The sequence below is a fragment of the Zosterops lateralis genome (genome assembly GCF_965231275.1).
Source record: "Zosterops lateralis genome assembly, chromosome: 20".
In the NCBI taxonomy this organism is placed as follows: domain Eukaryota; kingdom Metazoa; phylum Chordata; class Aves; order Passeriformes; family Zosteropidae; genus Zosterops; species Zosterops lateralis.
The window spans coordinates 1420698-1443991 of record NC_139780.1 but is presented as its reverse complement, the minus strand read 5'-3'; the positions used below and the strand labels follow the sequence as shown (position 1 = coordinate 1443991).

The window sequence follows — 23294 nt, the reverse complement described above, 5'->3', positions numbered from 1 at the left end:
GATCCTGCCTGGTGCCACGGGGCTCTGTGCCAGCCAGGGCTCAGCACAGCTCTGTCTGCAGGGCACGATGGACACAAATGTCCCTCCTTAGGGACAAACCCCTGCCTCTCCAGAGCTGGGGCCCAGCTGCTTCCTGATGGGAAGCTCATTCCTGTCCATACCCCCTGAGTGCATGAGGCTTAATTAAAAGCTGTCCCTGCTGAGGTTGGTGGCAGTGGTGAGTGGTGACTGTGGCTCTGCCATGTGCACAGGCCATGTCTGAGCTGAGTGACACTCAGGCCACAGGCGCCTTCCCAGCGTTTGGAATGCTGCTCCTGCTGCCTGCAGGGAACCTCCAGGAACCATCCTGGCACTCACATGTGGGTATCTATGGTGTATTCTCTTCTAAAACCCAAATTAGGACCGCTGGGAGAAAAAGGAAAAAACCTCCATGTGGAGGTTGAGGAGGTTGGTGGTGGTTGAGGAGGTTGGTGGTGGTTGAGGAGGGGACAGGGACAAAGAACACAAACACAAACCCCACCAGCCCTAGTGGGAGCAGAGCTAACCTTCATCTGGGAAGGAATATTTATGGGAGTCAGCCTTTTAGTGCCAGCAAAGCATCCCAAAATTCTGTCCATCAAATCCCACCTCAGCAGTGCCACTGCCCCATGCTGCAAACTGGGCCCCCATGGCCATGTTTTGGTGGGGCTTTCAGGAGAGTGGCAGGTGCCAGTCCTGCCACGTGGAGCCCTGGAGGGAGAGGAAAACATTTCCCATCTATTTCTTGTTTGCTGATTTTCTCAGCAGCTCTTGCAGCGACAGCGAGTGAAAAGCAGCGGCGCAGCCGAGCCCCCGCATCCCCACAGCTCCAACACAGCCTCGGGCAGCACGCAGGGAAAATCACACCTTGGGGGAGGTCAGGGAGCACCAGTAAATAGGAGGAGATTAATTTGGGAACAACACGCAGGGAGAATGACGTCTGCCAGGGAAGGAGCAGTGCTGTGGCTGCCTGTGGAGCAGAGCCCGGAGGGGCTGCACGGACACATCAGCCCCACACAGGGACAGAAAGCTGAGAAGCCACAGCAGGAGTTGGCACAACCAGCTGGGCATGAGCCAGAGCCCCACTGCTCAGATCAAAGCTTTTCCTCAGCCTGGGCAGGGCTTTCTGGAGGGTTTGGACTGGTGCTTCCATTTCTAAATCCCACTGCAGGTTCTCTAGGAGCTCATGGGGCTGCTTTAAGGGAGCAGCTGAGTTTGTTGCTTGCACTGAGCCCCAGGAGTGCCACTGCCACCAGCTCCTGGTGGGGACAACCCCAAACACCCTCCCTCCTCCATGGCATCCCATCTCCAGAGGGAACCTGGTTGCCAAATCCCTGCCTTGAGCCCCCCCAGTGCAGCAGAGGGGTCACTGCAGAGCCTGGGGATGTTTGCAGGGGCTCAGCCCAGGCCCCCAGCAGGATGGGACTGTGAATTCATCACTGGGACACATTTCTGAAAGCTCAGTCAAAGCTTTACTCCCACCAGATGTGTTGCCAAAAGGTTTTGAGTAGAACATTCCCACTGTAGCTCCTGCTGGTGGCTGTGGCTCCTCAGGGCCTTGCCGTGACCCTGCTGGCACTGGCTGGTGTCAGGTTTGTTGTGGGAACAAGCTCTGTGTCCTCCTCACCCACAATGAAACCTCAGCAACTGCTTCAGCTCTTTCAGCAAGGAGAAATTCATCCAACTTCTGGTCAGATTTCATGTTTATGGGGATGTCACACATCCACAAAGAAACTGCAGGGTGGTTTCCAGGCAAAGCCCAGGCCAGGAGAGAGGGGACAGGAGCCTCAGGCTCTTCCACCCACCCTCCTCCCACTGCATTTCCAGCAAAGCAGAGCCTGGGGTGTCGCAATTATGGACATGAAAAGAACCACACTCACCTGTCAGGCAGAACCAGGGAAAATAAGGAGTTTATTATGATTTAGGGTCTATATAGTATTTGGGATTTGGTCAAGGATTGGTCAATGAGGGGAACACCTCTCTGACCCCAGTGGTCAATCCTGAAGTCCATCACTGAGAAGAATGAAAACAATACAGACTGTTTTGAGAGACTCCAAAGGAAAATATGTAAACAATCATCACAAGGGTCAGTATTATGGCAATACTGGGGGACAAAGGGGTGATGCAGCCCTGGCTCCTCGGGGCAGAGCTGCTGTTTACGTGGGCAGGGATTGATTTAAACCTCCTGACATGGAATTGCACACACAGTCACTGGGGTGCCCCTGGTGTGGGAGCAGCACGGGGCACACTCACCTCTGGCACCTCTGGCACCTGGGCAGGACCCAGCCAGCAGCAAAGCAGGGTGGAAAAAAAACAATTTTGCTTTTAGATTTGTCCCATTACAGGTTTACATTCCTCAGCATGGAAGAACAGATTGGTTTAACGTCCAGGGCTCAGCTACGGAAGATGCAGCAGGGAGGAAAAACGTGATCAATTATTTAGGAGAGACTTTCACATCAGAGGTTCATCTTCTGAATTCATACATCTGAACTAAATGCTGTTTCCCCCTGGTACAGGGCACAAAGCAATCAGAGAGGTTCTAATTGGCACACTCAGCAGCCTAATATTTGTGTTTTCTGTGACTCCCTCAATGAGCCCAGCAGTTCCCACCCAAGCTCCAGGAGCACGTCTGGCTGCTGGGATGTTTATAGGGAATATACACAGCTTGGAAATGAATTACCTGTTTGAACAGAGGGGAAGAGCTCTCCTGGAACAAGAGCAGCTGAGTTCAGCCTGACAGAGCTCTCATTCCTCTGCACAATAACCCGTGGTGCCTGTCCTGCCCCAGCTGGGGGATGCCCTGGGCAGAGGGAACACATGGAATTGCCTCCTGCTCCAGCAGCACAGAGCTGTGACAAACACTGCCCACTGCCAGGAGATTGGATCCAACCTCTGCTGAAGGCACTTTTGGTTTTGGCTTTACCCTTTGGAGGCAGATGGCCCAGGATAGGCTGGGTAAGGGCTTGGAGGAGCCCCATCATCTCTGGGGTTTGTGCTCATGTTTTAATCCCCGTTTTCCAGGGAGAGGTTCCTGGAGTGTAACCAGGAGAAACAATTCACAGCTTTTACAAGCCCCAGTCCTCACCAAACACGTCTCTGGCCTTGGGGTGCTGCTCAGCCGTGGTGCTGCCCAGAGGACCAGGAGAGCTGGGGGAAGGAGGCAGCTCTGGGGGTGTCCTTGGTCCACAAATCCCTTCAAGGCAACAACACCTACAGCTGGAGCTGAGCTGGAGTTTCCATGAAGCAAGAACCAGCTTGGTTTTGCAGCCATTGGCAATGACAGATGTGACACAAGCTGAGCAAGCACCAGGGGATGTCTGGACAGGGTCCAGCTGCCACCAACAGCTCCAGCCCTGGGGACAGAGCACTGGAGATTTCTCCCCAGTGCCTGACAACACCCAGTGACTCCTGCTGGGGTGAGCAGCTGGAAACTGTGTGTGTTCCTTTGCAAGTCTGATATAAGCAGAGGCAAGTTGGGCTCTTAGTTGTTGACAACTTTTCTCTTTGTTAGGACCTGCTGCAAAGAAAGAGACAGACATTTCAGTCCAGGAAAATAACTTTATTTCAACAGGGCAAGTATAGCCAAGTGGTGATCCCAGAGCTGCCTGGCAAGTATCAGCTCCATGATCCATCAGTAAATGTCCTGCTGATGCCTCGAGGATCCAGGCCCTATGGCCACCCCCTTCACAATCATTTCTGAGGTTTAGATTTCAAGTGAAATACATTCAGATTTGCTCCTGTCAGAGCACTGCTCACCAGTACATGGTTGGAAGTCACTGAGGAGTTAATTACAGTTATCTGATTCGTATGAAAAGAAAGCAACCCACAAATCCCTCCCTGTCTCCAGTGCTGCTGCTCGGAGCCTTCCCAGCCCCTTGCAGGGAGAGGCCCCTGGTGTTCTTTGGGCCTTCACAGTAAAAACAGCGGCTAAAAACACAGCAGCAAAAATCCAGGGCAGCTTGGAACTGCACATTTCCCCTCTGCCAGTCTGTGAGCAGTAAGTGCTGCTGTAGGAAGGAGCAGGGACCAGGGCAGCCCCTCGTCCCCAGAGCTCCAAAGGGACTGGGCACGGTGCAGGCTGTGCTTGTGCTGAGTGCCCGGCCTTGGCTGGAGAAGGATGAACTCTGGCTTCATTCATCTGCACCTTGTTTTTGGTTTGCTGAAGTGTTCAATAAATAAACAGGGCTTCTCTGTCAGCAGGATGGGCTGTGGCTCCCAGCTGGCAGCTCGGCTCTATCCCGGCTCTATCCCGGCTCTCCGGTGCTGCTCGCCTGGCCCTCCCTGCTGGGCACGGCCCTGCGCTTCCTCAGCTGCATCTCCTCATCCTGCAGGAGAAAAGGAAACACAAACAGACCTCAGTGTCCTCTCTGAGCTGGAGAAAACATGTCCTGGTCACCTCCTTTCCCACCAGCTCAGGTAAGCAAACAGAAGCCCCATCACTGCATCTCCTCTCTCGAAACACTGACACCCTCACCTGGGTCCTTTCCAAACCATCCTTGTGCTCCCACTCAGGAACTGTTCATGACTAACACAGCAGGCACCTTTTAAACCCTGCTGCAGTCAGAGCAGCAGGGATGTGACCTGTCTGAGCTGTGCTGCTCAGCTTGGGGGTCCACACTTGGTCTCACAGTGCACATTTACCTCAGGGTGATCCTGCTGTCCCACAGAGTGAAACCCCTGTGGCTGGAAGGGACCTCTGGAGGATAAATCAAATCATCTGCTCTAAGCAGGGCTGACTCAAGTGCTGGAGATGGTTCTTCTGGGGGTTGCTTTTCAAGTATCTACAAGGGTGGAGTTTCCCCCTCTCCCTGCAGAACTCAGGGTGGGGTTCAGCTGTGTGTACAGGGCAGCATTTCCCACTGGGAGGGTTTCCTTCAGCACAAATTGTGCCTGTTTTGCTGTGCATCTTCTCCATACCCACTTTCTTCTCCCCACCCACCCTTCAGACACCTGGCAGATCCTCCCTTCTGCTCCAAGCTGGAGGAAGCAGCTCCCTCAGCCTCTCCAGCCCTGATCCACCTCACAAACAAACCCACAGAGCTGCAGGACCAGGATTTAACCGTGCCCAGGTTTTGCCACACGTGGCAGGGACTGACCTGAGGAGGGTGAGCCTGTGCCATTTAGTGTCTGTACTAACAAAAAGTAATTCTGCACAGTCCTCCTCAGCCAGGCCCTCCCAGATGTTTCTGTCAGCATTTCCCAACACATCCACCTCCCACCCTTCAGGCAGGACTCAGCAGTGAGCAGCCCCTGCCTGTTCCAGTGTGGTTTGTACCGAGTCAGAGTCTTCCTCAGCCTGGTTGCTTATGAAATCGAGATAATCATCCTTCTGGTTGTCCAGGACTTCTTCCTCGTACTCAGTCTGGTAGTCTGACTCATCTAAAGCGAAAAGAGACAAAGCACAGGGTTTAACCAGCAGGCAGAGACAGAGGAAACTGAGAGGAGTGACTGTCAGTGTCACTGAGCACAGGACAGTGCCAGCAGCTCTCTGCAGCTCAGTGAACTGCTCACACACAGGTCTCAGCTCCCCAGCACATGAAAACAAAGCACATCTTTGTCACTTGATGTCCTGGAGCCCTCCAGAAGCCAAGGAAGCACAGCACAGCAGCCCTGTCCATCTGTCCAGGCCATTGTGGGGACAGGCTCTGGTTTTGGGGGATGCTCCCTGGGGAATGCCCTTCACAGCACAGCTGCTGTTTTCCACCCAAACCTCTGGGACACATTCAGAAGCCTTTGAGCTGCCAAGCCAAACCTCCTGGGCACAGTGGCTCTGGGAACAGGGATCCCAGGCTTAGGGTGAGCTCTGCCTGCTGTGGAGCTGATAACTGAGTGCCTCACAATCCCTGTTCCACAGGGGATGGTGACATTTACATCCCCTTCCTCTCTGCAGAGGACAATCACTTGCTTTCTCCAGTAATCCAGCAGATTAACATAATTTAGGGAGTCTCAAGAGCTGTGCACAGCAGCAGGACAAGCAGGGAAGGCCCCAGGCTGTTCCCATGGAATGAGGACACATCAGGGCAGAGCCAGCACCTGGAGATCACCTGGAGGATCTGCAAAACAGGCAGCAGGAGCAGGACCTCGCAATGGCCTGGAGAAACAGGATGAGGGAAAATGGCCTTAAGGAAGGCAGGATTTGTGGGATTTTGGGCAGGAATTGTTCCTGGGAGGGTGGGCAGAGGTGCCCAGAGCAGCTGTGGCTGCCCCTGGATCCCTGGAATGGACATTGGAGCTTGGAGCAGCCTGGGACAGTGGGAGGTGTCCCTGCCCATGGCTGGGGTGGAATTGATGAGCTTTAAGGTTCCTCCCAACTCAAACCCTTTTATGACTCCACCTGCAGCCAGGGCTGACTCCAATGTGCTGGGCTGGGGGGCCATTGATGGTCCCAGCTCACCCCCAGTGCAGCAGCAGCCCCTGCAGAGCCTGTCCCAGCCACATGTGACACCAGGGCAGTGAGGCACAGCCTGTGGCAGATCTCAGATCTGGCACCCACATCTCCAGGATGCAGCTTAAAGTGTGACAATGACATTTTATTGTTATCGTTAAAATCACGTTTGTGTGACATCAGCTCTTCCTGCCTTTTCCTGAGTTAATTCCAGTGAGCTCTGAAGCAATACCTGGCTGCAGCCCACTGGTGAAGAGAGGGGCTCCTGTTTAAACCAATCCTTGGTAAAGTTTTTCTCCTGGGAGCTGTCAATAGCATCTGCTCCACGCTGAAGACAACAGCACAGTCTGTTCCCCTGTTTTCTCCTAGCACATAACTACAACCAACTGCTAGAACATTGCAATGAAAGACATTTGGTCTTTTTTTTATTTTCTTTTATTGTTTTTAGTTTTGGGCTTTTTTTTTTTACTGTGAATTAGAGAATGATTTTTAGTTTTTTTACTAAACACACTAATGATAATCTTTGATAAAATACACCAGAGAAACTGGCAACTCATCTGAACAGTAACAGACACCACAAACAACAGTTTGGGGTTTATACCTCCAATAAAAGCAGCTGCCATCAAGACCAAACTCCTTGATTTTCCCAGCACTATTCAGCATTTAACAGCTCTTTGAGGACACAGAACCAAGAGCCACCCTCCTCACATCCTCCACACAGCAGGTCTGTCACTAATGTTGCTTCAGAAAAGTCCTTTTTTAGCAGCAAAGATGCAGAGGTGGCCTGGAGCCTGCTAATTGTGTCCCCTGAGAGGTGCTGGGGTGTCTCCTGCTCCAGCTGAATGGCAAACCCAGGCATTGACACCACCATCAACACTGCTCTGCACAAATCCTTTTATCCAAATGACCATTGCTACGAGTGCTTGATCACCTGGGCTCAGCAATCCCTCACAGGGGCAGCAGGAGCAGGGATGTGACAGAGCCAGCCCTGGGGAGTGGCACCTGAGCTCTCCTGGCCACAGCCAGGGCTCTGTGAACCCAAATCCCAGCTGGGCACAGGGATGGTCCTGGCTGGGGGAATGTGGGGATGGAGAGAGGGAACAGGGACTGCTGTGAAATGCAGAACTCTGTGCCCCAGAACTCTGGTAGTCAGGTCTCTCTGCTCAGCCCTGCATGAGGGACAGACTCCCTTAAAAAAAAAAAAAATTAATGGTTTTGGTCAGTGCTCTCAGTGTGCTCAAGAGAGGAGAAGGAACTCCCCTGCCCTTTTCTCACAAAGCCCACCCAGCTCCTGCCCCATCCAGGCCTCTCACCCTCTGTGCTGACCCTTCCCTTTGCTTTCTTCAGAACAGAATTACTGACAGGATTCCCTTGGCCACCCCAGACCTGCAGAGTGCTGCCAGAGCCTTTCCCAGGCTCCGTGATCCAACACCTCCCTCAGGAAAGGATTTCCAGGGACAACAAAGGTGACAGTGCAGGGTCACAGCCAGGCCACCAAGCAGCTCCTTGTCCCCTCCCCATCACAGGTGACAAACCTTCACCCCCAGAGCTCAGAAGCCTCGAGGAGCCACCTGAGAGGCACGAGGCCACTGCAGGGATGTCCCCCTCCCCCTGAGCTCAGCTCAGCACACACCTTCCCCCAGAGCTCTTCAGCAGAAGGTTCATGCACAGAGGACACCCAGGATGTCACTGCTGTCACTGCTGGCACTGCCACCCCAACAGGAGCAGCTCCACCCACAGCAGGAGCACAGGGGATCCTGCAGAGCACAGGGCTCTGCTGCTTCCCCATCCCTCCCCAAAGGGATTTCTGCATCCCTGAAGAACAGGTTGCCCCTGTCCATCCCATCCCATCCCCAGCAGCTCCTGGACTGCCCCTCCTCAGCCCAGAATGTGCCACAATCCCATCCACGGCCTCACCCAGCACAAGGCAGGAGCCTGATGGGGAATAATCAGGAACTGTATCAGGAAGGAGGATCTGTCCCAGTGCTCTGGTTAAATCTCAGCAAGTCTCAGTGCCTGAGCCTTAAATAACCACATACCATGAACTCTTCACTCTTATTCACAATGGCTGCTTCAACCACATTTGATTAATATTTTCTTCATAAGGCATATGATTGTAATTAGCATTTCAAATTACCACAGGGACATCTCTACAAACAGTCACAGATGGGAGCACTGCTAACTTTAGCTTTCCCTCTGCAGGAACAAGAATCAGGAGGAGGGGAAGAGACTGTTTAGAAAAGAGCTCCAGCCCTGGTGACACACTCAGGGGGTTCAGGCCTGCAAGGCTCTGATCCTTTGGGATCTGGGAGCTCCATAAAGCTGGAGCTGCTCTGCAGGGCAGGGCCACCACGGGGCACAGAGCACCTTTGGTGTCACCATGCAGGAGCTGGAACCTGCTCCTCATCACTTCACTTCACTGCTGCTCCCACAACAGGAGCACACACAAAGCAGTGGAGCTAGTGAGTCACTCCTGATCCTACTCAGACAGCAGGGAAAACATATCCTTGGGGCAGAGCTTTAACTCAGCACCTCCAGCCCAACACTGGCCGAGCATGGAGCCACCAGAGGGGCACAGGAAAGCCCCAGGGGATGGAACCTGAGCTGCCACTTGTGGTCCTTCCCTTGGAGCAGGGATTATTCCCCCCAGGGAGAGGCTGACAGCAGTGCCTGGCCACAGCAGTGACATCCCCACTGAGCTCTCTGTGCCAGGGGAGGTGGCAGGAGGGGACACAGGCTCTGGGGCTCTGAGGGGAGCAGGGAATGGCCCACTGAGGCTCAGGCCCCTCCCTGAGCAGGGCAGGAGCTGTCTCTGTCCCTGTCCCTGTCCCCACTCACCATCAGCCACCGGAGCCTTGACGGGCTCGATGCGCGACACGATCTCGGCCAGGTCTGTGAAGGACGTGGTGGGGCAGGTCACGTTCTGCAACACAGGAAGGGGATGAAAAGGTTTGTCAGCAAATACACACAGAAAAAATCCAAACCCCAGTCGAGACTGTATAAAAATGATATTGAACAGACAAAGCTCCAGACGCACCAATTCTCCACAGCTGCCCCCTCAAAAGCCATTAGTCATCAGTGAGAAATCCTCAAAGCAGCTCTCCTGAGGCAGGTCTGATGGCAGAGATGGGATTCCCAACACTGGGACAGGCTCCTAATGGCTCTTTTTCCACCCACACAACAAGAGGACTTATTAAAAATGTAGCAAACTATAAAAGAGACCCCAGAGACAAGCACAGGAGGGGCTGTCCCTGGCATGGACAGAGCTCACCCCGTGTGTTTTTCTCCATCAGGGTCCCTTTATAAGAGCTGGGCCAGGTGCAGCCCCCAGGGAGCTCCTGTTTGCCTTGGAGAAGGTGACCAGGTGGGCACCTGGGTGACACCCCAGACACCCCTAAAAGCCCCAGGGCTGCAGCCAGCAAGAGCCTGCAGGGACATCTCCTACTGCAATTCCTCCCTCCAATAAACCCTTTCTGCTTTCACTGTCTCAGCCAAGCAGTGGGCTGTGTCCTCTACTTGGAGAAGTTCTTTCTCCAGTCTCTCCTCTAAGAAATTTGACATTTAAGAGCCTTCTCAGGCTGCCTGCAGCCCCAGCTCCCTCTCTGGGGCTGGGCACCTCAACACCTCTCATCTTCTTTTAAACCCACTGAGTTTAACCCCAACCCAGAGGACAGGGATGGAGGAGAGCTGGCAGAGGGGACTGGGCTGCCAGGAATTGCTGTGCCAGTCGTCTTCCCAACCACCCAGAGCAGAACTTCCTAACACGGGGGTTTTATGAACAATCCTTTGCTCTTCTGGCAAGAACAGAGAACCCTGTGAATCACAGAACCCCTGTGGGGTGACAGCACAGCCCATTGCTGCTGCACCAAGGTGCTCTCAGTTGACCTTTCATCTGTAGCTGATTTTTGATGTAATTTGGAACAGCCACAGCACAGAGCAGATCCAGGACAAGCAACGGGGGCAGAGAAAAGCCTGGAGGGAATGAAAAGGTACCTGCATGAAATGGAACAGCAGTAAGCTCAGGACACACACACCTTCAAATATAAAGAAGTTGGGAAGCTCATTGTGACTGTTAAGGAACTGCTGGAAAGGATGAGTCAGCCCAGGATCACTTTGAACATCCAACCTGAACGTTCCCAGTGCAGGGTTTGCAGAAAGCTCCTTCCCAGGACAGGGAAGAAAAGCTCCTTGGCAGCTCCAGTCTGTGCCACACACTCAGGGAGGGACAGGTGCACCCTCTGGCCACCACAGGGACACAGCCACGTCCCAGGCTGTCCCTGGACTCCAAAATCCATGAGGATTTTGAGGTGGGTGCACAGCACTGGGGCAGACAAGTGCCAGGCTGTCCCTGGAGGATGGGATGGGATGGAAGTCCAGGGCTCTGCATGAACAGTTAAACAAAATCCTGCAGGGCCCAAAGTGTGCCCCAGGAAAACCATTAAACTCCTATTAGAATTTAATGTTTAAGTGCTTCCTCTCACTACTTTAAGGACAAAATCACCCTCCCATTAGATTACACAAATGAAAGAAGTGTCTCAGATCCACCTGAAACCTTCTCTCAAACCTCTCTGATATATTTTTTTTTTCTTCCTCAAGGAGGAAAGTTTTCTCTTTGGCACAATCTTTGTGAAATAAATTAGAGGAGAAAAACAGTTACTATTGTAGTCTGCTGGATTATATTTAGCTTTGACTATGAATAACACCCCAGTAGACAAAACTTCCCCAAGTATATCCAATTAATGGTGCTGCAGCATTCCATACTGGGGGAGAGTAAGGGCTGCTCAAAGTAAAGTTTATGTAAGGTTCCTGTTGTTTGTGTCTTCAGTATTTGCATTTTGGAGACAAAACAAACAGGGACTAAATGATCAAAGCAAAGGAGAAGCATCTGAATTATTAAATATCTGGATTTTGAAATAAAATTGCAATGCTCACAGACATGGAAAGGAGACGATAAGAAATGGCACTCAGCTCTCAGATGTTGAACACTCCAGAAATAGATGAAGAACTAAAACATATAAAGCATCAAAACCTTTGCTAATGAAAGGCAAAGTTAAAAATATCAGTTGCTCTGCCTGGAAGATAACACAGCTAAAGAAAGGACTTAAGTGACTCTAATGGAAAAGCAAGAAAAATACCCCAGTGGGAGCTGCAACAGTTTGTAACTTCATAGAAATAAATCTCCTGCAACAGAAAATCAGATGCAAAACTTGGGTTTTAGAAGGCTGTGGAGTTTTAGGAGTTTTTAGATGACCCTGCAGGTCCTTGGGGGGAGCAGGGGAGCACAGAGCCTGTGACAGGCAGGGCTGGTGAGTCACTCTCCCAGCCCTGATATTTCCATGCTGTGGCACCTCAGCAATCAGCACTTGGTGCCTCATTATCGAGTGAGAGCAGGGCCAGGCTGTGTCTGCAATGAGGACGTGACACATTTGCTCTCCCAGAGCACTGAAGTGCCACAGAACCCAGGGCAGGTGTGAGAAATGCCCATCATGATTCCAGTGAAATATTCCCCTCCGTTACTGCATCCCATAAAAGGGCAGTTTAAAAAGCAGTTTTCTTTAAACAAAGTGTCTGTTACAGCAGTGGAAATGTTTGAGGCTGTGATAAAAGTGAGGCTGAAGTGGGACACAACCAATTCTGACTCACAGAGTTCTCCCAGCCTTGACTTCTCCTTGTGACTTGTAACACAAAAACTGAAGCCCAGCCCCTCATGTCTGACCAGGAGGTGCCAGAGGTGGATTGAGGACCCACCTTCTGCAGCCACACTGAAGCACCTCCTCACCCAGGTGTGTTCCCAGGGAGAAATCCCAGCCTGAGGACTCTGGGGGCTCCTGGATTTCCAGCTGGATTCCTCCAGGGCTCAGTCCCTGTGTGCCCCTTCCAAAGCCACTCTGGCCCTGCCAGGCAGATCCATCTGGTGCTGGGAAGTCCCTCTGGAGCTGAGGGTGACATTCCCCTCCTCTCAACAGAGTAATTTCCAGCCTTCAGTGACTCACAGCCCCTCAGATGTGGAACCATCCACCCCTCACCCCTGGGCCATCCATCCTCCCCCTATCTCAGAGCCAAAGAGCTCTGCCACCCAGCCCTGGAGAGCTGCAAATCCTCAGTGTCATCTCTCACCTCACTTGACTTCCCTCTCTGAGGCTCATGACAGTTGTGATTCATTCTGGCCGTCCCTTAAAAAAAATTACTGCTCATTTCCCTCTCACTCTAAAAGATGATAAAAAAGAATTACTGGGTAAAACACGAAGCCTTTGTAGCACTTGGGTTTCAAATCAGAGCCATTCAAAGGAGAGGAAGCACAGTGAGCTCTTATCTTGTAATGTATTATCCAAAATTCCTCAAAAAGGAATGTTAACTGTTTTCTTAAAACCAACTGGAACTTCTCTGCCAAGAAATCCAGAGCTCTGAGCTGTGAACCAACCTCAGGGCACCGTCCCCTGTCCCAGCCCTGAGCAGCCCCAGCAGAATTTCCCTGGGCACTTACATCAGTTTTGGATTTGCAGGTCTCCTGCCTGTCCTTCAGCATCTTGTCAAGGACTCCACTCCTGCACCACACATTAAATACAGTTTTCCCATGCTGGTATCCCACTTCCTGGGGAAAAAAAATCAGAAAAAAAAAAAGTAACTAATAACTTCCATTAGCATGGAAACAACTGGAAAAAAAACAGAGGCATCACTCAAAGTTTTACTCTTTTTCTCAGAAATGAAATAGAAATGATGTTGAAAAATCAAATGCAAAGGACAGAGCAACAGGTTTTGAGAGCCCTATCCCATCTCCAGCCCTGGCTCTGGCAGCAGCACTAAATCTCCAGTTTTTGGATGAGGGTTGAGAGCAGGGCAGACACTGGGGCTGGAATTCACTTGTCACAGTCTGTCCCAGCCCAGGGTGGGGGTGATGAAGGGGAGAAAAAGGAGCTGACAGCTCTGCCCTGGCAGGGTCAGGCTGACCCAAAACAAGCAGGAGAAGTTGAGCTTCAGGAACTGAAGAGGGGTTTGACAGGAGAAGATTTCAGCTCCTTGGAAAACGCTGGTGCCCAATTTTATTTCCTGTAAAATCCAGGCACACAGCTGAAATCAAGCCCTCTACTAATTCCCAGCCCCTGGGGATAAAGGAATGCCAGGATTGTCCTTCCCTCTGAGGTCAGCACAGTTTAAAGTTTCCTTGTGGACAGAAGTTACTGAGCAGGGAATGAGGACCCAGGAGGTGCTGCCCCTCCAGCCCTGCAGTGCCTCGTGCCAAGAACCTGCTCACAGACAATGACACCCCTGAGGAACTGCCCTTCTCTCAGCTTTTATTGCACTGACAACATTTGCCTGGTGCCTTTACATCTCTTTAACAGCACCAGGTTAGAGCAGAGCAGGGATGTGACAGCCCATGATCTGTCCCTGTGATGAACTACCACACCTTGTCTGTCAAGGTTTTCAAATCAGCCAGGGCTCTCCAGCTGGCACAGAACAAGGAATTATTTATCAGCAAATCCCAGATCCACGGGCAGACAGCAGTGTTTGCCCAGGAGCCAAGAGGCTCCAAATATCTCAGAGAAAATATTGACACTGGGGAAATCAGCTGGTGGTTTGGAATAGCTGCTGTGTGTCCTGAGGAGTCTTTCAGATGAGACCCTGCAGGGCTCAGCTGTTTTCCTGGGGCTGGGCAGTGTTTGTTAAACCAGGACCAGAGAGATCAGTCTGCAGGCTCAGGAGCATCACAGCTTCTCACTGAAGTGTAATGGAGATTGACTTCAAGGAGGAGTGGTGGTTTTCCCCAGAGAAAAGCAAAGCTGTGCAGGAGTATCTGGACATGGAAGATGCCTGCATGGCTGAAACAGGCAAAGAATGGACGGAGACAGTAAAATCACTTTCTTGACAGGAGACACAGCCAGAATTGCTTTTTCTGGCCTGCCCTGGGCAGGGACATTCCTGCTGTGAACACAGAGCAATTCCCTGCACACCTGGAGCCAGCTCTGCCCATGCTGGGCTCTGACACAGACACCACCCAATGCCACTGATGTGTGACCTGGCAGCAGCACTTTCCCAACACCCTGACACTGCTGCCATTTCCTGACCCTTTAAATGGTGCAGAGGAATTGTGGATGGTATTTTACTCATAGAAGTGTTCAAATGTTAACAGAACCAGCTATTTTCACATTTCCCTCAATTTCCAGGGTTCAAGGCCTTCCTGCAAACCTTTCATGCTACAAGAAGCTCCAGGAGGAGGGGAAAGTGAGGACAAACCCCAACTGCCCAGAGCAGCTCAGACCAAGCAGCTGAGCAGGAGCTGCCACCAAAACAGAGGGAGAACAACCTCTCCCTTCACAGGTCATTATATAATCAAGATTACTAACTCAATTCCTGCTGCTAATCCAATCTCCCGGCCGGGATATCATTCCACAGCATTATTGAGTGTCAATTATTCACTCTGTGCCAAGTGACTCCTCTCACTCTGCACGGGGCTCCAGCAGTAATTAGAGCTGTGAGGAGCAGTGCTGGGGTGTGACAGCTCTGCCTTCTTTTTCCCTGCCAAGGTTGGGATTAATACATGGGAGATGAAGTTTGCATGTTCAGACTTGGTGTTTATTATTTATCTCTGTTACAGACTCAAGAGCTGTGAGCTCTGACTAGCAAGGAAATCAAGGTAAAATGGAGCGCCTCTCTCTCTCTACAAGGTCTTTTCAAGGACAATCCATCCAATTATGAAATGCCACCTGTATTTTTTTACTTTAAACCAAATAACTAACTACCTGAACTCCACAATGTGGACTCCATCAAGCAATTACAGAAAACCACCCAAACTCACGAAGAAGAAGGAGGAAGGTGGTGAAGAAGAAAGACCCAGACAATACCCAAAGTCCCCCATCTTGCCCTATACATTATTATCAGAGTCCAGGACATCCCTCTGGGCACCCTGGAAGGTCACAGACCTCAGTAGAGAGACCTGGGACCCGAGAAAGAGGGTCTGGGGTCTGTGCAGGGGGGTTTGCCTGGCACAGAGCCCAGGAGGACACAGGCTTTGAGTTTGGTCCATGAGAAAAACTTCCAACACAGAGAAGAATTGCAAGTCACAAATGTGCAACAGACAGTGGTGTAGTTATCATCAGGTAGAAAGTTTTGTAGTTTTTGGATTTTTAGAATGTAGGTGAAAAGGGACAAGATGGAGGAATTAGGGTGGAACCCTGAGTTCTTTTCCTTCTCCCTTGGCATCCATTGTCTGCAGTGACGTGGGCACAAGGGAGTTTCAGTGGATTGGTCAAAGTAGAAATGACCCTTCTAATATAGGTGATAGACATTGGTATGGAATGGTAAATAATTGACACATAATTATCTGTATAAAGCAGAGTGACCTCCCATCACAGAGGAGTCACCTCGTGTCCGAGCTGCTGTGAACACCTTGGGGGACACAGAGAATCGTAAGATAAGAATTAATAAACAACACGAGAAACCAAGAAAACCAAGACCTTGAGACTCCACATCATTCTCCTGCCAACCCAAAGCCTTCAGAGGTCAGAGAGAACAGAGACAGAAAAAGACCCACTGGAATCACCAGCCTGAATCTTGGGTCAGAAAGAAACCTAAACCCAAAAACCCCAAATTGAAGTTTTTTCACCCCGTGGGACCACACAACACTATTCAAACCACACATCCACAACCCCAGTGCCATCACTCAATCTCAGAAACCCATGAACTCAAGTGGGTCAGTGCCCTTTAGAGCAGAAAGCCTGAAAGTCCCAGCCCTGCAGGGCTTTGTTCCCCAGGCTGCAGGGGAGGCACTCACACAGATCTCGTCGAACTTGCCGAAGTCCAGGGTGCCGTAGCGGTCGATGGGGGGCCGGATGTACTCGCAGTAGTCGCTGTTCTTCACCATCTCCAGCTGCCGCACGCAGCACACGTAGGCCAGGCGCGTCTGGATCTCGGCCATGTTCAGCACCTGCCCCAGCACCAGGCACAAATCAGCTCCTCAGAGGGGAGTGCACACCCTGCTCTGTGTGTTTGCCATGGGGGAGAAGGAGCTGGCACAGCTGGGGGTGGCCTTGCATGGCACAGCTCCAGCTGTGCCCCAGGGTGGGCAGGGAGGGGGAGCGACCGTGAGCAGCACCACAAAGGGAATTAATTGTCTTTCAATGAGCTTGAACCAAGGTTTGCATCCCAGGATATAGTGAATATGTCCTTATATATTACCAGGATACATATATATCCTTTTTCATATATATATATATATCTCCAGTATATAGTGAAAATATCCCTTATATATTATATATATATATTTATTTATATATATAATTATATATATTGTATATTCAAATATCCAGGATATAGTAATTATATCCTTATATATTACTAGGATACATATACATCCTTATATATTACCAGGATGTAGTGAATATATCCTTATATATTATCAGGATACATATATATCCTTATATATTATCAGGATACATATATATCCTTATATATATATATATCTCCAGGATATAGTGAATATATCCCTTATATATATAATATACTTATATATATAATTATATGTATTGTATATTCAAATCTCCAGGATATAGTGAATATATCCTTATATATTACCAGGATACATATATATCTTTATATCTATCTATCTATCTATCTCTATCCAGGATATAGTGAATATATCCTACATATAACTTAAAGATCTGTGCTAAGGTGAGGGGCACAGTGATCCTTCAAGGCAGAAATCAGTGATGCCCCATCCCTGCAAGGGTTCAAGGCCAGACTGGACAGGGCTTGGAGCTTTGGGGTGGAAATTAATGAGCTTTACAGTCCCTCCCAACCCAAGCCAGTCTGTAATTCCCTGATTCTCTGATCTGTCCAGTGCCAGGGCAGAGATTTTGCAGAATGGCTGAAGTTGACAGGCACCCCTGAGATCATCCAGTCTATTCTCCCTGCCCAGGCAGGGTCAGCTTGTCCAAGACAAGTTTTGACCATCTCCACAGATGGAAACTCCACCAGCACTCTGTTTGGCCACTCTGTTTTACCATCACCAGTAAAATAAAGTGTTCTGTGGTGCTCAGAAGTAATTCCATGGGTGCCCATTGCCATTCAAGCAGTTGAAATATTTCACTGGGTACGACTGAGACCAATTCCAACTGGGGAGTGGAACTGGGAGGAAGAATTAAAATCAATATTCACTTGGCAGATAGCTGCAGAGCCAGGTAATTTAGGAAATGCAGAGTAAGGAAAACAGAGTTGGCCTGCCCACATGCAACAAAAGGAAAATAATAATAATGATAAAATCATGCTCTGCAGACCCATGTTTATCAGTTGTACTTAATTACTGCCAAGTGCTAAAATCTCCCTAAATCAGCAGTTCAGAGACTTACAGGATAGAAAGTGAACTGGACAGATTTACTACTTTTATGGGTAAAATTAATAAATTCTGACTTTATGCAGCTCCAAGAAAAGGTTTCTTTGCTCTAAGAATTCTGCCAGCCCCCTCCCACATCACTCCCTTCCCTGTACCCTGTTCTCTGAACAAGAACTCAAATCCAGCAAAACAACAAATCCGGCACAGACTTGCTCCCTGAATCTCCCCACTTCTCCCACTATTCCCAGTGATCTGGAAAAGCATCTGCCATTCCAGCCTAGCCCCCAGTACCTTGACTTTCTCAGCCAGGGGGTTCCACCTCTTCCAGAGCAGCCACCAGCCCGACAGGCAGTCGCCGTAGTTGGTGAGGTCGGTCTCGTCCCGGCTGCCCACGTCGATGGCGATCACCACCTTGGCCCCCATGGACCTGGCCACGTCAGCTGTGGGGACAGCAGTGTCAGAGCCCTCTCTGCCCTCCCTGGGCTGCCCCCAGGGCAGATACAGACCCCTGTGGCTCAGGTGTGGGAGCTGAGGTGGCACACACCATGAGTGAGCAGCAGTGCCCGTCCCTGCAGGTGGATGTGGCACTTGGGGACACTGGGGAATGGTTGGACTCAATCTCAGAGGGACCTTCAGCTTAAAAAATTCTGTGAATCCAGACAAACTCTGCAGCAGCTCTGCCCAGACCATTCCTGCTCAGGAAGGCTCAGTGGGGAGGGAGGAATCCCAAATTCTGCACCCACCAAGCCCTGAGTGACCCCAGGGTGAGTCCCCACTGCTGGGCATGGTTTGCCCCAGATCAGGTCACCAAGAGCCCTGTGAGGGGACACAGCACCAGTGCAGTGACACCACGTTGGGTATCATGGGATAAAGCACATCAAACCCACATTAATCCTAAAAAAAGCCCTGGGGGAACCTGCAGGGAGAACAAGTGGCAGTGTCTTCGAGAGAGGCGGCAGCAGTGCCAACGCTGCAGGGAGAAGGTGACAATGGGAGGAGCAGGACAGGAAGGAGAGGCTGGATGGAAGCCTGAGAACAGCTCTGGGATCCAAGAGAAAGATTCACATCTGAAAGTGGGAGAGAAATGAGGCAACACTTCCTACTTCAAGGTCAGTGAAAGGACGAGCTGCAGGCTTTGGATATGGGTGAGGATTTAGGGAAGCGCCAGGGGAGGGAAGAGAAGGACATGAACCTCACAGAATGAATTTATATTTCTTTCACACCCCCAGAGTCCAAGATAGTTGCAGTTTCCAGAATAGTTTTGCGTAGGAAAAACCACAGCTCTGAAGAGCCAATTTAGAGGCTTAATTTAGACACTTCTTTAAATCTCTGTTCTGTAACTTGGATTTATATTCCTGGGCTCCTTCAGTCTATTGTTTCTCACCCAGTGTCACCTGTGTCCGCTCTTTGCCCTCTCCAGCTGTGGAGATGCAAGAGCTGCTTTGCTTTTCAAGTCACAATTCTTGCCTGTGAGCACAGAGAATGCCAGATGATGATTTTGAGGGATCTATTTTCTATTTCTGGGTTTTAGGTAAATACAGCCCTGATTGAAAAAAATAAAGTCAGGGTGTGACAGGAAGATGTGAATGACTTGGGTTGCTCAGGTGGGGAGTGTCTGATTTTACCCTCCTTACCTGAGTCACAAACTCAGTGACCCTGCAGGGCTCTGCTGCCTCGGCCAGCCCTGAGTGACTGCAGTGACCCCTGACACAAAACACACCCCAAAAAGGGCAAATTCACACCCTGTAACCTGCTGGGGGGCTCAGAGCTCATCCCACACCCCATATCCCTCCTTCCATGGCCCCACAATGCTCCAGGTGACACCAGCCTGAGCAGCAAATGCTGGTGGCTCTCTCAGAATTATTTCTTAATTAACTGATTGAAGAGAAACTGCAAGGCAGATTGTCTGTGGTTTGGATTCCTCCTCTCTCCCTTCAGCAAGCACTAAAATAATTCAGAGTTAGCTGAATCTGTGAGATTCAGAGAGTTCTGGGAGTTGTATGGCCAGAATTTGGCTGGCAGGAAACACTTCATTAAAAAATAGTAAAATAAAAAATAAAGGGAATACCCGGGAAAGTGAGAGTGAGGACTCCAGGTAACCAGCATGAGATTAAAGGTGTTTATGAGATTTCTCTGCGTTTTAGGGAAAAATCCAGAGGCCCAAGGCTTTGCAGGTTGTTTGATGGGCAGTTTTTTCCCCCACTTACCTGGCAGGTTGTTGATGTAGCCCCCATCCATGAGGAGATGGCCATCCTTGGGGTCACACAGGGGGGGCATGTACCCCGACAGGGACATGCTGGCACGGACGTACCTCCACAGGGAGCCTGCAGGGAGGGCAGGGCATTCATTACCATCATTAATTACTGCCATGCAGGGGGGAGCCTGCTGCACTCATTAAGGTAATCAAGGGATGGAGGTTTTCCTCAGAACGCTGTGAGGAGGTTATTAAAGCAGTTTGTTATTTTTTGTATCATGATATTGGCTAGGATAAAGCAAAGATTGTGCAGAGAGCAGGGAAAAGCCCCAGAACTCAGAGTTTTGAGCCCATTCCTCATATTTACTGCTTTCTGTGAGACCTCAGCATGTTCCTGCTGCAGGGAGAACCAGGGGGTTGTGGAGCTGAGGTGGGAAGGAGAAGGTTTCTGCAGAGGACAGAGGGATTGACAGAACAAGTGCTGCTGGAGTCACTGTGCTCTACAGAGATCCACAAACCCCTGGCTTTTAGCAGGAACTGAACCTAAAAAATACAAGCTGTAGAACCCCCCCAAATTCTCTTTTCCCTCCTTTGCAATAAACAAGTATTTTTTTCCTGTGAAACCACTGCAATTGCCTGGTGGGGATCATTATCTGCTCTTGGGCCATTTCTATTGGTGCTGTAAGGAACAGCGATCATCCTTTAAGCTGTTACAAACAAAGTTTAGTCAAGTAGAAATTGATTGGCCGTGTTTCCTGTAAAACATTCTGCTTTAAGGCTCTTATACACTGATTTTTTTTTTTTTCTCTTAACATTTGCATCAACCCAAATTGGGAAGACACTGCATTTCCACAGGCTTGTCTGAGATTTGAATCTTTAAAATACCAGGAACAAGTGAGCCTTGCAGTGTTAACTTCACTGCTCAGTAATTAACTGCTTTGTGCTTCCAACAGCAACTCTTCCCCAGCTAATTCCCTGGGAATTGATTTTTTTTTTTGTGTTTTCTTTTTAAAACAGATAACAGCTCTGTTTCTAATTACAACCCCAGCACTCTTTGCTGTTAGCACAGGTTAATGCTGGCACATTTGGGGCTTATTATTAATAGTTTTAGTGGAACTTCCACCCAAGGAAACTGCTGACGTGTGTTACACCTCACAGACCAAACCAAGATGGGAAATGGCAGCAGCTGGGAACTTAATTTATCTCCATTTAGTGGAGACAACCGTAACCATTCTCCAGCTGATTCCCATCCTCACATTAAACTTCCACGGGGACAAGCAGCTAGCTGGAGTGAGTTTCCTGACCTCAACTGGCTTAACCTGCTGTGGAATGGGAATACAAAACCTCTGAGAAGGGTTAAGCCTTTTTTTCTGCTTGTTTCAGCTGCCCTGATCAAAGCCCAGAGTCCTTCAGCAGCTCCATAACCCCCCCTGGAATGGCAGGAATGGACAGAGTGACCCGTGCCAGCCCCAAGGACAAACAGGACAAACATCAGAGACGTGGCAGCAAAAGGCTGCAGCTTCCCCCAGGAATATCTGGGACACCTGGAGGTCTCCCCTGCAGGCTGAGTCACTGTTACCCCAGACTGACAAAAGGAAAAGACACATCCCAGGCACCTCAGATCCTGCTCCTCTCTTCACTCAGTGAGAAACAGAAAGGACTGAGCACAAATGAGAGCCAAACTCAGCCCCTGATTCAGGCAGAGTCTGTGCTGGGGGAAGACAGCTTCATTTAGAGGAATTTAAATCACCAAAACACCTGCACTTCACTTTAAGGACACAGAAAGGTGCCAATGGACACATTTTCTCCTCAAATAATGAATGCAGCCTCTCATTTAATTCCCTCCCAGCAGCCCTGTCCCTTGTTAGCTGTGTACAACCAGTTTGGTGCTCAGCAAGTATCAGAGAAGGGAGAAACAAAAGGGAAGACAAATTCCAAAGGGTGACCCTGAAGCCTCCCAGGATGGTTTAAGGCCTGGAGAGGCCACGTCCACACTCACCATCCCTGTGCACCCTCATGGCCGAGGCAGTGATGTCAGTGGTGATGGTGAAGTAAGGAATCCACAGATCCTGCAACAGAGGAGTCCCAATGTCACTAAATTTCTGTGACCACACCCTGTACCTGTCACACAGCAGAGCAACAACCTCTGGACTTCACCAGACAGTGCTACTGACACACCTGCATGGATGGAGGAAAAAAACCTCAGCCCTGTGTTCAAATTCATGAATTTATCTCTCATGCAAACAAGCAGACAAACATCCTCATGTCCTTTTTGCAGTGGCAACAGCCCCTTGTTCCAGCAGAGTGTGCAGAGGCAGCACAGACAAACCAGAGTCACCTCCTGCAGGGTGTCTTGGTTTCAATTTTAGGTGAAGAATAGGGGTCTTTTGGTCACTCCCAAAGGATCCTGAGGTTGTTTAGTGCTGGAGAACATGAAGAACATGATCCATGGTTTCCTGACTGAACAAAGGTGATGGAACCTCTCGAATCCTGGTGGTTGGAGGAAATGCAGACCCAATATTTTCTCCAACCAAAGAGGACAACACCAAACCCTGGGGCACTTGGCTACAGGAACAGAAAGCCCTGCAAGGGGGATCTCCAAGAAGATTCCAGAAGCTGCCTGAGATCCTGCAGGGGAACACAACAGTGGGGAGTGTGGGACAGAAAAGGAGGGTGAGACACAGAAGGAATGGCTAAGCCAAGAGATTTGAGAGTTTACTCACTGGGGGAAACCAAACCAGGGGGAAGTTCTCCCTGTGGTTTCAGCTGTGTCTCACCTCCCACCAGCTGGAAAAAGCAAAGGGAAGGTGACCTCCCAAGTGTGCAGGGCTCTGCTGGACAGAGGACAGTTTTGGAAAGTTTCCATGGTGCCTGGTGGAAGGGCAGCTGCCAAGGGGAAGCAGGAGGACTTCTCTGAGTAAACTGAGCTTGTGCCCAGGGAACAGCTGATGCTGCTCTGTCAATCAGAAAACTTGAATCAAGGCTGAAGAGGAAAACCTGCTCTCCCAGGCAGCCTTTGTTCACTGGATTTGGTGTCTGGGCCTCTTCCAGCACAGCTTTAATGAGCTTTAAACTGAAACCAAACACAGGTTTGGACTCCAGGACCATTGGAGCTGGAAGTTCTCCCTCACTGCTCAGGCTGTAACTCCTGCTGTGATTTCTTGTGCTGTTCAAACCTCAAATTCTGCACAGCCAAGAAGCAAAGGGGTTTTCTGGTGAGTTTAACCTCTTCAGCAGCTCTGCAAAGCTGGTGAGGCTGGGGAGGGCCTCCAAGAACTGCATCAGCATCACAACCCCAGTGTAAATGCCAGAGGATGAATAAATAAAGTGTGATTACAAGAGAATCAGGCTGCCTCTCCATGCTGGAGATA

General features: G+C 50.1%; 1 protein-coding gene across 2 annotated transcripts in view; it reads right to left on the bottom strand.

Moving 5' to 3' along the window:
* Nucleotides 1-3297: 3297 nt before the first annotated feature.
* Nucleotides 3298-23294, bottom strand: part of PNPLA7 (patatin like domain 7, lysophospholipase) — a 120858-nt gene continuing 100861 nt past the window's right edge. The window contains exons 29-36 of one of the 2 annotated variants that reach the window (XM_083876059.1): nucleotides 21923-21992; nucleotides 19937-20053; nucleotides 18021-18169; nucleotides 16173-16325; nucleotides 12888-12995; nucleotides 9242-9326; nucleotides 5294-5397; nucleotides 3298-4343 (exon numbers count right to left, since the gene is read on the bottom strand). In XM_083876059.1, the coding sequence (XP_083732185.1) occupies nucleotides 4263-4343; nucleotides 5294-5397; nucleotides 9242-9326; nucleotides 12888-12995; nucleotides 16173-16325; nucleotides 18021-18169; nucleotides 19937-20053; nucleotides 21923-21992 (867 nt within the window). In that variant the 3' untranslated portion in view covers nucleotides 3298-4262. The remainder of the gene's footprint in view (nucleotides 4344-5293; nucleotides 5398-9241; nucleotides 9327-12887; nucleotides 12996-16172; nucleotides 16326-18020; nucleotides 18170-19936; nucleotides 20054-21922; nucleotides 21993-23294) is intronic. The other variant, XM_083876058.1, reaches the window with a different exon arrangement.